Source organism: Sebastes fasciatus, chromosome 20 (genome assembly GCF_043250625.1).
Source record: "Sebastes fasciatus isolate fSebFas1 chromosome 20, fSebFas1.pri, whole genome shotgun sequence".
NCBI lineage: Eukaryota > Metazoa > Chordata > Actinopteri > Perciformes > Sebastidae > Sebastes > Sebastes fasciatus.
The window spans coordinates 26,326,111-26,341,496 of record NC_133814.1 but is presented as its reverse complement, the minus strand read 5'-3'; the positions used below and the strand labels follow the sequence as shown (position 1 = coordinate 26,341,496).

Below are 15,386 nucleotides of genomic sequence, written 5' to 3'. Positions count from 1 at the left end.
AAAGAAAGTTACAGGGGCGAAAAGGGGCTTTATTTATTTGTTCAATTGTTACCTCAATGCAGAGAATGAGGAAGGGCGCCCACAGGCATTTAAGAAAAAACAAAAAAACATTCTTTTATTTATTTTGTAGAGGGGCGACCAGCGCCCCCCAGAAGGTGGCGCCCTAGGCAATCGCCTATTTGGCCTATTTGGCCTATGCCTTAACCCGGCCCTGGTTTTTATTAAATCATGTGAAGGGCTCATTGCGTAGGTAGAATATGGTCTCAAAAAAAGTATAAAATACAAGTCTCCTTCAAAATTAATCCAAGGTTTGTGCAAAATTAAAATGCCTCTATTTTACATGGCGATACATTTTTAAAATGACCAACACGTTGCTATCGATACGGGTCTTAATCAGAGTCATTGTACTTCTGTCACTATTTGTTGTTTTTATGTGTGAATTGTTTTTATTAAATATTTCACACCAATTAAATTAACCTTTTATTAATTTTTAAATGTATGTATTTATTTATTTTTGCATTTATTGTTTGATTTATTTATTTTTGCACTTACTATTATTTTTTTATATTCATTTTTAAATATATGTATGTATTTATTTATGCATTTATTGAAAGCCTCCTCATTTGCATAATGAGGCAGAGATGCATAAAGAAATGTAAAAAGAAATATATAAAGAAAAGAATACAGAAAATAAACAAGTTTGGGGAAATAAATACATATGTACTTTTAAAAATAAGGAAAATAAATAAATAATAAGTGCAAAAATAAATAATACATTTAAAAAAAGTAAATAAATTTAAAGATTAATAGAAAATAAATACATAAATAAATAAAAGGGAAAATTAGCTTTTAAACTTTATTTATTTATCTTTGAATTAATTTATTTCATTTTTTATTTATTTTTTCATTTATTTTATTTATTTATTTTTGCACTTAGTTTTTATTTATTTTATATTTATTTTTAAATGTACGTATTTATTTGTGTATTTATGCATTTATTTCTGCATGATTTTCCCTTTTTACAAATATTTCTTTATGCATTTCTGCCTCATTATGCAAATGAGGGGGGCTGTCAATAAATGCATAAATACGTAAATAAATATATATATATAAAGATAAATATAAAAGAAACTGCAAAAGTTAATGAAAAATAAATGCTTAAATAAATAAATACTATTAAAAGGCAGATGGAGGTCAATGTCTCTGACTGAACACAAGTGATTAATCACATGACCACATGAGAGATTAATGTCACTGTTTGAGTTCACTTTAGTTATTCACACATACTTGATAAGCGCAGGCTCTGGTCACTTGGTGGCAGTATCTGCTCTGTGATCTGGATGATTCACTCAATATTTGCCTTTCCTCTGGATTCTCCACTTGAACTTTGGAGCAGCAGAAATGCTCACATGATGTGAAAGAGGAAGCAGCCATGATGTCCTCAGTTTCATCAGTCTTAGCTGTAACAGATACAACAATGAGTCCATCAGCAGAGTTAGATAACAAACAATCACACTCAGTTCATGTTCAAACACACAGTACATGTGGGGGAATGCAACTCTACACCTCTGTGTTCCTGGTTTGCATTGTGGGCTCCACCCTGTGGCTTCTCTCTCCCGTAGGGGAGGGCAGTGATTGTGCGTGTGGGTGTGGGTGTATCTGTGCTGTTTGCTGGCCTGCCTGGTTGCTTGTGAGTGCTGAAGGGGCGGAGAGTTCTTAGACTGAAACTATGGGCCTCGGTTCACATCCTCGTGGTGTGGCTCTCCAGGCTCTTCACGGTGATCCAGGAACTGACAAAAGTGGCTGAGCCAGTTATTTTCAGAGAGCATAAGAGAGTGGGAGTGCAGCCAGGCTTGTCAGAGAGAGACTGAAGATATGGCAGATACAGCAACTGAAGCTCCCACCTCCACCCAGCAGCAGCAGCAGCAGCTGTGTGGCGTCTGCTCAGGTGTGCTGAGCGGAGACCAGCCGGCAGCCTGCGGTCACTCTGTGTGTGGCTCCTGTCTCGGGGATAAAGGATGTCCCAAGTGTCCTCAGAGCCCCGACAAGCCTGAACCGGCTGACGGCCCCAAACAGAACGGGACAGAGGCTCCTGTCATCAAGAGCAAAGAGGAGCAGGACCCTAAGGGGGCAGAGGAGACCAAAATCCAGGAAGACCTGAAGGAGTCTGAAGACCCCAAGAAGCCTGAGGAGGAGAAGAAAGAGGAGGACACACAGACGGACAGAGAGGTGAAGAATGGAGCCGAAGAGCAGGTCAAGGAAGAGGAGGCGAAGGAGGAACCTTTGGGCCCCGACGACGTGGTGTGCGACTCGTGCATCGAGAGCCCCTGCAGGGCCCTCAAGTCATGCCTCACCTGCCTGGTGTCGTACTGCGAGGCCCACCTCCGGCCTCACCTGGAGAACCCAAAGTTCCAGAACCACCGGCTGGTGGAGCCGCTCCGGGACATCGAGAGGCGGACCTGCGAGAGCCACAACTGGCCCCTGGAGCTGTTCTGCATCGCCGACGCCTGCTGCCTCTGTCAGGACTGTGTGGCGGAGGAGCACAGGGGCCACAACACCGTCCCCGTGGTGGAGGCTCGCAGTCAAATAGAGGCGAGTGTTCTCACATATTCTCTTTTTATAATTTCCTTTCATCAAAACTCCTCAAAACTTTACGTTCATATGTCTAAATATATTAAGTTAACCTTTGGTCTCCTGGTTGCCAAACCTTTTCACGTCAAGAGCCCCTAAACTGACTCAATTTAGACCCCCATCTGATAGCTTTAAGATCATGTGTTATTATAGAAAGTGTATGAAACCCATCACCAAAATACTTATTCTGCCATCATGTTGCTTATGGATGAAATTAAAGTAAAATTTAATTATTCCCCTTTTTGATTAGGATCACTTTGGGAACCACTGTACTATATAACAACCCTTCTGATTAGGTAGTTGATTAATCATAAATTGAATATCTTTGTTTTTTTGGTAGGTCTGCCTTCTCTCTCTCTCTGTTGATTAAATCAACCAAAAATGTCTTTTTTCAAGGACAGCTCTACTGTAGTTTTTGGACTATTTGTTGGACAAAACATGTAATTTGAAGACGTCACTCACAAACGTTTGGCAGTTTATAAACTAAATTATTAATTATATATTAATTACTCTAATCCTTAGTTACAGCAAGACCACAACACTCTCAATTTACACCAAGTCTCCAGTGTGCTTTTTGTTATCTGACACCACTGTGTGCTTTCAGCTGTTATTGACTTTTTTGATGTGTGGCAAACATAATGTATATGGAGGACGGAACCTGCCAAAATATATATTTTTTTAAATAAATAAATGACTCGATAAATTAATAAATATTTCATTAAATGTAGCAAAAATAATATAATAATAATATATTAATTAATAAAATGTGACATAAATTGATATTTTTGTACTAATTTGCTTCTTTATTTATTTATCTTTGTATTAATTCCCTTATATATTGTCTTTTATGTTTAGTTTTCTCTTTTATTTATTTATGTTTATTCATTTTAAAATGTATTTATTTATTTTTGCATTTATTTATTATTTATTTTTGCACTTTTTTATATATATTTATTTTTAAATGTTTGTATTTATTTATGTATTTATTGACAACCCCCTCGTTTGCATAATAAGGCAGAAATAAAGACATAAAGAAATGTAAAAAGAAAAGAATACAGAAATAAATAAGTTTGGGGAAATAAATAAATACATACATTTAAAAATTAATAACAAAAATTAGTGCAAAAACAAATACATAAATAATATATAAATGCAAAAATAAATGAATAAATTAAAAATAAATGAATAAATTAAAAATAAATACAAGTAAATAAATAAGGGAATTAATACAAAGATAAATAAATAAGCTAATTATAAACAGAAATATGAATTTATGTCACATTTTATCAATTAATTAATGTCTACATTTTTTTTGTTGTTGCTACATTTAAAGAAATATTTATTTATTTATTGAATTATTTATTAATTTATTAATTAATTTTTTTATTTTGGCAGGTTCTGTCCTCCATAAAGTTAGAGTCCAGTACAGTTTTAGCCGACTCACGAGGGCTAAAATAATTCTTAATGAGTATAAATATATAACAGCAGAAGTGCAATTAATTTGCAATAATCCTTAGATCATACCCACACTGTTGAAGAGGAGATATATATATATAGTTGTGTCTAACTGAGAGGCTCTGATGGATGTAACCTTCAGCACCAGAGGAGAGGGGATGAACTGTGTCTTCAAAATGCATCACAGTTGTTCTCACTTGTCCAACAATCTGATCTCTTTAAACCCAATCAGGACAGTCATCTGACGGTAAAGGTCATCAAATCATGGGCTCGCTCTGCGTGATTAACAGGATAATTTGTCTTTCCAGCAGTCTGGAAACACAATACTAAACTCTATTTATCCCCTATGACGCAGAGAAAGATCAGGCTTCAGCCAAAGTGTCATTCGTCTCTCTTTTTGACAGTTCGTGACCCTCAGGTTCAACCGCTCCGGTCCAGATTCCCGCAGAGATCTGCAGCTTTTAGCCCACACCTGTTATTTGCAGAGTGTGTTGTTGCAAAGCCTCAAAACAGCTTCATTAGAACTGGAAAGCAGACAGTGTTGGGAGGCCCGTAGAGTCAGTGAAGCCATTTGAGAATGAAGGTGAAAACACCACACACTTTAAGTTCAGCTGCATTTACTGTCATGCATAAAAAAAAATCTCTAACTGTGTTTGAATAGAAAACAAGAGGGGAAATACTGAAGTTTATTATGTAAATAGATTCTGCTAAAGGGGAAATGAACTTGCATTTTTCAGCTCTAAATCATTTCCCATTTCAAAGAGATTCATTCTCACTGGACAGACATGGAAACGTGAAGACAATAGAGTGAAACAACTTCCTGTTCAGAGCTTCGTATTTCCAGAATCCGTAAAGACTTACAATCCAGGTAGCTGAGAATCATGGACCTGCCAAAATAAAAAAATAAAAAAATAAAAAAATAAATGACTTGATAAATAAATAAATATTTCATTAAATGTATCAAAAATAATATTAAATAAATGTATCCATTAATTCATTGATCAAATGTGACATAAATAGATATTTCTTTTTTTTAATGTATTAATGCCCTTATTTATTTACTCTTCTGTTTAATTTTCCTTTTTATTTATTCATGTATTTATTTATTTTAATTATTTTATTTATTCATGTATTTATTTATTTTAATTATTTTATTCATTTATTTCTTTATTTTTGCATTAATTTTTTCTTTATTTTTGCACTTATTTAAAAAAACAAACAGAAAATATTCACATTAAAGACGCTGGAATGATAAAATTTTGATTTCTTTTTTTCTTAAAACATTACTCCAACCAATTATTCGATTATCAAAATAGTTGGGGATTAATTTAATAGTTGACAACTAATCGACTAATTGTTGTAGCTCTAAAAACTAGTGTAACTAACACTTGTAACTTTTGGATTGTGTCTAAATATTTTAGAGATATTTAGGCTGTTCTATTGTTGGAGAGAGGAGTGTGGAGAGACGACATCCCTGTCGTAGCTCTCTCAAAATTACATTCCTCAGACAATACATTCTAGCTGTAGGATATTATATAATACTTTCATGTTGGGTTGCTAAAGACATAAACGTGGTGCTCTGTCACACAGTCTTAAAGGATTTGTAGTGTTCCCCTCAGGGTCTAAACTTTATGGAAAAGAATTCTTCCAGCTTCATCTCCGGAGTCGCCTGGACCTGCCCGAGGAATTCAGACTAGGATCTCAAGACAAGTCCATGCTTCAAAAACTACAAAATGTCAGAGTGTAGAATAGGATGCACAGAGAGTAGAGGAAACTAGGAACCCACACAACTTTCCTGAAGAAACGGCCTAAACGTTTACATCTGCCACACATACAGTAAATGTACTTTCGGGTCTGTTAGGATCTGGCATATTTTCAGCATGACAGCATGGTTGTGGTTTCTGTGGTGAGGAAACATGCTGAATTCTGCTCTCTCCTGCTGTCCACAGAAGGAACTGAGCGAGAAGCAGACTGAGATGGTGAAGACGGTGACGGCAGCAGAGAACGCCATCAACAAACTTCAACTCAACACCGTCTCTATTGAGGTGAGCTATCCGAAATGAGCTCACTGTCACATGAATGTCACAATACTTGTATTTTGTTTACTAACAGGAAAGGGGATGAATCATGTTTTCTGATCTAGGCAGCCCACAAAAGCTGACTGTCTTATTTCATAATTTGTGGGTTGATAACATTGGCTGCAGCTATTTTTGGCTTGCGAAGCCACCAGCCTAGCCTATAAGCCCTGAGGTATCGGAGCCACCCAAACCGGACAGGTTTCCCTGAGGTGTGGGAGGAAATCCATGTTTCTGTGAGGCAACAAAGCATTCCCTCACTGAGCATGCAGTTATGTCACATTACCATGTGACCCGATGCATTCCCTACCTGCTACCTGAGCTTTTGATACGCATCACTTCCTCTCTCTCTGTAAAAGAATGCTCACAATGTGATCTTCCCACAGCATTCGGTGACGGAGGTCCGAGCTGTGATCGAGAGCCAGTTTGAGGAGCTGCAGGCGCTGGTGGAGAAGGCGAAGCGGGAGGTGACGGAGATCCTGGAGGGCGAGGAGAAGCAGGCGCTGAGGCAGGCCGAGGGCATCCAGGTTCACCTGGAGCAGAGGTGCACGGAGCTGAAGAAGACGCAGGGGCAGATGGAGAAGCTCTCCAAGAACAAAAATGATGTGGATTTCTTGCAGGTAACAACGTCACACACAAAGTCACACACAACGTCACACACAAAGTCACACACAACGTCACACACAAAGTCATGCCTAAAGCCTGCAAAAACACTCGTGTCAAGTCAATTTAGTTAACACGCCCTCCTCTCCATGCCAGATAGATAGAGCCAGAGCAACACGTCCTCCTCTCCACGCCAAATAGATAGAGCCAGAGCAACACGTCCTCCTCTCCACATCAAATAGATAGAGCCAGAGCAACACGTCCTCTTCTCCATGCCAGATAGATAGAGCCAGAGCAACACAACCTCCTCTCCACATCAAATAGATAGAGCCAGAGCAACACGTCCTCTTCTCCATGCCAGATAGATAGAGCCAGAGCAACACGTCCTCCTCTCCACACCAAATAGATAGAGCCAGAGCAACACGCCCTCCTCTCCACGTCAAATAAATAGAACCAGAGCAACACGACCTCCTCTCCACCTAGAGAGAGGACCAGATTTTTGTTTTTAATTCACAGTTGCTCTGTAACGTACAATATGTTGTTGTTGTTGTTCATGTTCTTCCTTCGGAATGTGTTTGTTTTCCAGGAGTATTCAGAGTGGAAGAAAGAAGCCACTGATATCTCTCTGCCCGGGGTCTATATTGGCCTGACGGACCGCCTGAATTCCTTCAGCCGCGTGATCGTGGACTCCACGCAGGAGCTGTGTGCCATGCTTGTGTCTTCATACATAGAGAAAGTTAAAGAGACGTGCAAGAATGGTAAGAAAAGCACTAAATTACAGATGCACTGATAGTTGTTTGTCTGTCTGGACATGTTCACACATGTAAAGTATTTTGTGTCACCGCCTCAGAGCTCAGACTTGCATAAATATGCTTCATGACTCGCCTCTTTTGTGTGTCACCTACTGTACAGAGGCTGACAGACCGCACATACTTGTTTCCTCATGATGTATTTTTTGCGATGGCAAATTCTATGCAAATTAATCTAAACTGCGATGTGTTGTCAGAGACTGAAATGTACTTTGTTCCATTGCAGACAAAATGAGAATAAAGACAACAGTTCATGAAATTGTTGCAGCAAAACACAACATGTCTTTACCAGATCCAGTGAAACATGCCGACTTCCTCAAGTGTAAGTGTTTTCTGTATTTGAACATATTGTATATATGGGCCTTCGGGCTCCTACATGTTTGGCACACAGGAGAAGTTTCAATTGGTTGCAATCTGCAACCTCACCATTAGACGCCGCCAAATGCACCTTTAAGCTTAAGATATTTTTGTTCACAGTGCTCTAAAAATGAAAACAAATAAAAGAAACCATATGGACGATATGACCTTGGTAACCTCAGTGGTATTTGCACTCCTGACTGTAGACTTATGTAACACTTAAGCAAACTAATATTTTCACAATCCTCTCCCAGATGCCGCCCACGTGAGTTTCGACGCTGAAACCGCTCACAAGTTCCTGCGGCTGACCGAAGAAAACAGGAAGGTGACTAACACCACACCCTGGCAGCACCCTTATCCTGAAGTACCTGAGAGGTTTGAGAACTGGCGCCAAGTTCTGGCAACAGAGAGCTTCTACCTGGGGCGGCACTACTTTGAGACGGATATCAGCGGCGAGGGCACGCACGTCGGTCTGACCTACAAGAGCATCGACCGCAAGGGCAACGAGAGCAACAGCTGCATCACGGGAAACAACTTCTCCTGGTGTCTTCAGTGGAACGGCCGCACCTTCTCGGCCTGGCACAGCGACGTGGAGACACCTCTTAATGTGGAGAAGTTCACTCGCATCGGGGTTTACGTGGACTACTCGAGAGGCCTCCTGGCTTTCTACGGTGTGGACGACACCATGACGCTCATCCACGAGTACAAAGCAGACTTCCTGGAGCCTATTTACCCGGCTTTCTGGTTGTCCAAGAAGGAGAATATTGTCGCCTTTGTGGCACCAGGGGAGCCATTACGGCTCAAAAGCCCGTCTCCTCCCACCTCACCTTCAAACGGAGCGATTGTTTCAAAGATGCCAGCATAGCAATGATTTGAAGTCACTTTTTTCCTGGATCATTTAAGCGACAATTCACGTGAAACTACTGTCATGAAATGTTTGTCTCCCAACATTAGACATATTATCTGAAACTCTGAGGAAATCATATGGACAGTCTTCTCATATTAAACCTGTTTACATCAGCCTGTTTTGTGGAACTAATATGATAAATTGTGAATGTTTAACTTGTGTATATTTGGGCTCAAGTCATATTTATACTCCTGTGTACCTTTGGGACTACTGTTACTTTTCATCCCACTGTGAATTCAGAGGTGTTCTATATTTTCTGTATGCAAATAAAAATTTGTATATTCACTTGCAAAAATAATTGTCTACTTTTGTTCATCGTTCGAGATTTCCCATTATGGAGGACTGAACCTGCCAAAAAATAAATGAATAAATTACTCAATAAATAAATATGTCATCAGATGTAGCAAAAATAGTATTCAAAATAAATGTAGCCATTAATTAATTGATAAAATGGGACATAAATTGATATTGTTTACTGTTTTAATTAGCTTCTTTTATTTATTTGTCTTTGTATTAATTTCCTTATTTATTTACTCTTCTGTTTAATTTTCCCTTATTATTTATTTATGTATTTATTTGTATTAATTTTTAAATGTATTTATATTTTTTTTATATTTTTTTAATATATATATATATATATATATATATAATTAAGGGTATGTATTTATTTATGTATTTATGCATTTATGCATATGCAGAAATAAATATATATATATACACCTACATTTAAAAATAAATATAAAATAAAAATAAATAAATGCAAAAATAAATGAATAAATAAAAAAGTGAAATAAAACAGAAATATTAAATATATATATATGACGTCACAATATACGTGGCATGCTTTGGTCACCTGACCACCGCCCACAGTGACGTCATTTCCAGCTGAGCATGTAACCCGGAAGCAGCCTGCTCACATCTCAACATGCTAACAGAAGTAAGATTTCATGTTTATCTTTGATCTGTTCAGTAGAATACGACAAACAACCAACGCAGAGTCATCTAATAACGCTACAAACAGCAGATGAGTCGGTGAACAGTTAGTATTGTGTATCTGAGAGGAAACATCTGAACATCTAATGATGCTAACTAGAGAGCTAACAGCTAACGTTAGCTTAGCGTTAGCTTAGCGTCAGCTCTCAAAACACACAACGGCGACATGCTGAGAAACATCCACACAGTGTTAGTTCAGGTTACTGTACATCATTATAAACGGTAGTTAACACTCTTGCTGAGAAACCTGGTGAAGCCTGGTGTAGCCTGGTGTAACCTGGTGTAGCCTGGTGTAGCCTGGTGTAACCTGGTGTAGCCTGGTGTAACCTGGTGAAGCCTGGTGTAACCTGGTGTAACCTGGTGAAGCCTGGTGTAACCTGGTGAAGCCTGGTGTAGCCTGGTGTAACCTGGTGTAGCCTGGTGTAGCCTGGTGTAGCCTGGTGCAGCCTGGTGCAGCCTGGTGTAACCTGGTGTAGCCTGGTGTAGCCTGGTGTAACCTGGTGTAGCCTGGTGCAGCCTGGTGTAGCCTGGTGCAGCCTGGTGTAACCTGGTGCAGCCTGGTGAAGCCTGGTGTAGCCTGGTGTAGCCTGGTTGTTGTGTTTTGGTTCTGTTCAATTTAAGCCAGCAAATGTCTCTAAAGCTGGGTCAGCATTAGATCAGAGGTCAGCATTAGATCAGAGGTCAGCATCAGATCAGAGGTCAGCATCAGATCAGAGGTCAGCATTAGATCAGAGGTCAGCAAGCTTTACTATCTGAAGAGACATTTGAGGCAAAATAAACTAAATCTGTCTGGAGCCGCAAAACATGTGATCATTGTGATGAAGGTAACAGTTTATAGTCTCAGTATATAGTATATCAGTCTAATGCAGTGAGGGCCAAAGAGACAATGTACTACGGAGTATTACGGCCACATTGAGGGAACAACATCTGAGATTTACACAATAAAGTCATAACTTTCTGAGAAAAAAGTCGTAATATTACGAGAATAAAGTCATAATTTTATGAGAATACACACCAAACACTGACAATAACTGCACTATACTGTATACTGACTGCAATATCATTGTCATTATTACTACTAAGGTGTAATTCATACAGTGCAATATTTTCAGGTGGAATTTCATTTCATTTTCACTGTGCAATATCATTTTCCACTTGTGCAATTTTGTTAATAGTCTGTTTATTGTCAATACTGTATATACTGTTCCTATTTTTATACTTCCTTCTATTTAAATGGTTCATATTTTGTTACACTTTGTTTAGCTGTTTTTTTTACTGTGTTAGTTGATGCATCTTGTTTTTTGCACTATCCCCTTTGCTGCTGTACACTACACATTTCCCTACTGTGGGACTAATAAAGGAATATCTGATCTTATCATAAAGTGAGATTTAAATGTGCTGTTATTGCACTCATAGGACTCATGACTAGTCCGTAAGTAAACAAAGATGAAGCTTTAGTTGAGCTGGTTTTGTGTACTGAGTCTCTGAGGGTTCAGCCTCTTCCTTATTGATCCCTCAGGATAACAATGATGAAGACGTGTCTCTGTTTGACGCGGAGGAGGATACAGGGAAAAGGTCAAAGAAGACGAACATTAAGTAAGTTTAAAAAGGAGTGATTGCTTTAAATGTCTCTCGGTGCTTACTGAGCAATTAAACTTACAGATTAATTGTTTTAGTCAAGCAAAAATGCCAAATATGTTTGTTCTAGCTTCTCAAATGTGAAGATGTGATACTTTAGCATACATGATAGCAGTTGTGGAAGAAGTACTGTTTACTTCAGTAAAAGTACTAAGACCACACTGTGAAAATACTCCACTACAAGTAAAAGTCCTGCATTCAAACCCTTACTGAAGTAAAAGTATGTAAGTATTATTATTATTAGCAAAATGTGTATTAACCGCACTGAAAATCTGTTCCTAGGCATCCGCTGGCCTCCTTCTTCCACCTCTTCTTCCGAGTCAGCGCCGTCATCGTGTACCTGCTCTGTGGGATTTTCAGCAGCAGTTTCATCGGCTGCATGGTCACAATAATCCTTCTGCTCTCATGTGACTTCTGGACAGTAAAGGTTACTTCTTCTACAAGACACAGTCTCTCTAATCAACAAAAGCAATCATTTTAACAATGCTGATGTTTAACGGGAACAATGGCCATTTTTTAAAACATTGATATTATTTGGGAGGGCTATATAACACGATGGAAAAAATACTACAATTTGCTCATGTATGCGCATATTGCGAGGGCATGCCAGGAAACAATCACACAGTCAGTGGCGATTTGAACGGAGAATAGAATTTCAACAACATTTGCAAAATAAATAAACATGCTGTCACTTTCTGAATCTATTTTACGTTAACAATAAACACTTATAAGACAGTGAAACTGTGTCATACCGTTCTGACTGCTTTCGTTTTCCAGTAGTTATAGTTTATGCAAGTGCTGTCCACTGGAACGGAGAGATCCAAGTGTTTATTGTTAACATAATATAGATTCAGGAAGTGACAGAATGTTTATTTATATTGCAAATGTTGAAATTCTTAACGCCACTAACAGGGAGTTGCTGTTTACTGCGATGACGTTGGCACCTTGTGGTTTCCCGGCACACCCTCGCAATATGCGCGTTCATGAGCAAGTTGCAGTATTTTCTCCATCATGTTATATAGCCTCCAGAATAATATCAATGTTTTAAAAATGTTAAAAAACATATAATGTGTGTTTACAGAACATCACTGGGAGGTTGATGGTTGGTCTGAGGTGGTGGAACCAGGTGGATGATGATGGACATAGCCACTGGGTGTTTGAGTCTAGGAAGGTAAGATGCTCCGTAGCTTCTTCCATGTTGCTTTGGTTTTTAGAGTAGTTGTTCTGTCCCACATGTGGCTCTTTAACCTCACATGATGCTGACCTCTTGTACTGTGTGGAGTGGATAAATGCTCGTTGTTTACTTCTCAGTAGGCTTTATAGTATTTGCAGATGTCCTAACTGTGAGAATATCCTGTGTTCTTCAGGGCACTGGGAAGCAACAAGGGTCCGATTCAGAGTCCAGAATCTTCTGGATCGGACTGATTGTTTGTCCGGTCCTCTGGGTCTTCTTTGCTTTCAGCACCCTCTTTTCCTTCAAGATTAAATGGGTGGTAAGTCCTCGACTTTAAAGATAAAACTTATTTTTTATTTTGCAATTTCCTTATTGTCAACAAATCCCATAAAAAGACCAAAACCATCATTGTGTTAGTCAGTCTGTTAATACTTTCCAACTTCCCTACCCTGTTTATGCAACTCAGCACCAAGTCCATTCGTTTCTACTGAAGACGTAAATATTTATATTTATTTGATACACACTTGTTAGTAGATACTGTACATTAATTGTTGGTTTTGGTCTTTTCACAGGATTTATTAATTATAAGAGAAATATAAAATATCATCAGCCTTATCATTTTGTTCCAGTGTTATCAGATCGTAAATCTAAAACTCTTAACTGTCCTCCTCCTTACAGCCTGTGGTGATCATGGGTGTGGTGCTACAAGGGGCCAACCTCTACGGTTACGTGCGGTGTAAAGTGGGAGGCAAGACCAGCTTGAAGAATATGGCTACTAATTACTTTGGACGACAGTTCCTCAAACAGGTGACTCACATTTTGAGTGAAGCACATTGAATAATCACATTATTTGTTGTTTCACAAATTCTCATGTGCGTCATGTTTTTCTTCCACAGGCGATGTCTAAAGAAGAGGAATCATAGAGTGCAGCTCTGCGATTTTAACACGTTTGCATTATTCTTAATGCTATTATATATATATATATATTCTTTTAGCAAGTGGATTCATAGCAAGACATCTTTTTGCAACATGAACTGAAAATAACCATTTTTCATTTTTCCCCTTTCTTTTAATGTACTGTGCGATTTAATCAGTCCCAATAGTTTCCTTTTGTTTTCCACCGAGAGTTGTTGTCGCAGTTTCCAATAACTGAAGCCCAGCAATAAACCCTCACAGACTTTAACTTAAATATAAATGCATGAGTGGAAAAAGGGTGTAACTGCTTGGAATGTTAAACTGACTGTAGTTTGATGTGTTATGTAGCCTCACAGCTCCCTGAGGTGTCTTTAGTTTGTCTTATTTAGTTTGTTTTCATTGCCTCTTTGACTTTAATCTTTATAAAAAAAATAAAAAAAGGTTGTTTCCGAGAGGTATTGTTCAAACACTTTTGTTTGTATAATAGACAAGGTTGTAAAGTAACAGTGTAAAGTATTCCAGGAGTTTGTAAATATGTATGTAAAGAAACTATGTGGAACATCTTCTTTTGTGCAAATACATTTGTAACATTTTTCCGAACTGTGTGGTAGTTTTTTTTATTAATGCAAATAGATGTTATTCACTGTACAACTTAGTATGAGTAAAATCTGATCAGTTTTATTTAAGTCCGTAAACTTGTCCTCAAACAGTAGAAAATAATTTAAAAGAAATAAGACATTATGTAAAAGAAAATAATCATGAATAACTAAAAACATATATAATATAACCATAAACTAGGGCTGCACAATTAATCAAATAATAATCACGATCACGATTTTGAGTTCCCACGATTAAATGTAGATGATCGACTGATATTGACGTTTAAAATGCTCCGATCATAGAAAACTCTGCTGCATATCAGATCAAGCGCTTCTTCAACGAACAGGAAGTCAGCGCTCCAGATGTTTTATCTTCACTCACAGCAGCCGGTGAGAAACTTTTCTGAATGTTGCAGCTGTAATCCAGAGAACAAGAGTAATAACAGAGCAGAAAATGAAAATGCTCTGAAAAAGAACCTTATTGTGTTTGTAAAAAGGACAGTTTTAACATAATTTTTCCAAATTACCTTTTAAAATCACAAATATTTGTCAATCAAGACAAACAGGTCAGAGCCAGTTATGTGATCGTCTGTGTTTGGTCTGATTGAGCAAACAGCCAAAAGTGACAGTATGGAAAAAAATTAATGAAACAGCTGGATTGAAATTAAAATGACAATTTTATTGTGAAAATAAACTGAGTGAACAAACTTTTCCTAATTCTGAGCTGAGTTTAAACATGAATTTCACAGGTCATATTTTATCAGTATGTACTGGTGATTATTTGGGTCCTTCAGTTAACTGCAGCGACTCCCAGCGGTTCATTTAGGTCATTGCATGTAACCTGCTATTCAATTCAATTCAATTTATTTTTATATAGCGTCAAATCATAACAGAAGTTATCTCGAGACGCTTTATATATAGAGCAGGTCTTAGACCGTACACCATATATATATATATATATAGATATATATTTAAATAAATAAATAAATTTTAATATTTAAATATATATCTATAAATATATATATATATTTATATATATATACATATACATATGTATATATATATTTATTTATAGATATATATTTAAATATTAAAATATATATATTTATTTAAATATATATATAGCTATATTTATATTTATATATATAGCTATATATATATATAGCTATATTTAATCCTTGCTAATGTTTAGTGTTTAGTTTGTATTTTACAATTATTATGCAGATTAAT

At 37.5% G+C, this 15,386-nt stretch overlaps 2 protein-coding genes across 2 annotated transcripts; both read left to right on the top strand.

Annotated features, from left to right (window-relative positions):
• Window positions 1–1,036: 1,036 nt before the first annotated feature.
• Window positions 1,037–9,132, top strand: trim16 (tripartite motif containing 16). The gene is made up of 6 exons (XM_074619421.1): window positions 1,037–2,592; window positions 6,036–6,131; window positions 6,548–6,781; window positions 7,351–7,522; window positions 7,800–7,895; window positions 8,185–9,132. Exons 1-6 carry the CDS (start codon window positions 1,876–1,878, stop codon window positions 8,793–8,795), a joined length of 1,926 nt encoding a protein of 641 aa, XP_074475522.1. The 5' UTR covers window positions 1,037–1,875; the 3' UTR covers window positions 8,796–9,132.
• A 529-nt stretch (window positions 9,133–9,661) lies between these two features.
• tvp23b (trans-golgi network vesicle protein 23 homolog B (S. cerevisiae)) lies at window positions 9,662–14,157 on the top strand. The gene is made up of 7 exons (XM_074620102.1): window positions 9,662–9,774; window positions 11,350–11,426; window positions 11,751–11,895; window positions 12,550–12,639; window positions 12,836–12,961; window positions 13,321–13,449; window positions 13,539–14,157. The coding sequence occupies exons 1-7, from the start codon at window positions 9,763–9,765 to the stop codon at window positions 13,563–13,565; spliced, it is 606 nt and encodes a 201-aa protein (XP_074476203.1). The 5' UTR covers window positions 9,662–9,762; the 3' UTR covers window positions 13,566–14,157.
• Window positions 14,158–15,386: the final 1,229 nt, after the last annotated feature.

Bases quoted from the DNA above. Each gene is read 5' to 3' on its own strand.
- trim16 (XM_074619421.1), top strand. From the start codon at position 1,876: ATGGCAGATACAGCAACTGAAGCTCCCACCTCCACCCAGCAGCAGCAG. The intron at 2,593-6,035 runs GCGAGTGTTCTC...TGCTGTCCACAG, and splicing joins AGGCTCGCAGTCAAATAGAG to AAGGAACTGAGCGAGAAGCA. The intron at 6,132-6,547 runs GTGAGCTATCCG...ATCTTCCCACAG, and splicing joins TCAACACCGTCTCTATTGAG to CATTCGGTGACGGAGGTCCG.
- tvp23b (XM_074620102.1), top strand. The intron at 12,640-12,835 runs GTAAGATGCTCC...TGTGTTCTTCAG, and splicing joins GGGTGTTTGAGTCTAGGAAG to GGCACTGGGAAGCAACAAGG. The intron at 13,450-13,538 runs GTGACTCACATT...TTTCTTCCACAG, and splicing joins GACGACAGTTCCTCAAACAG to GCGATGTCTAAAGAAGAGGA.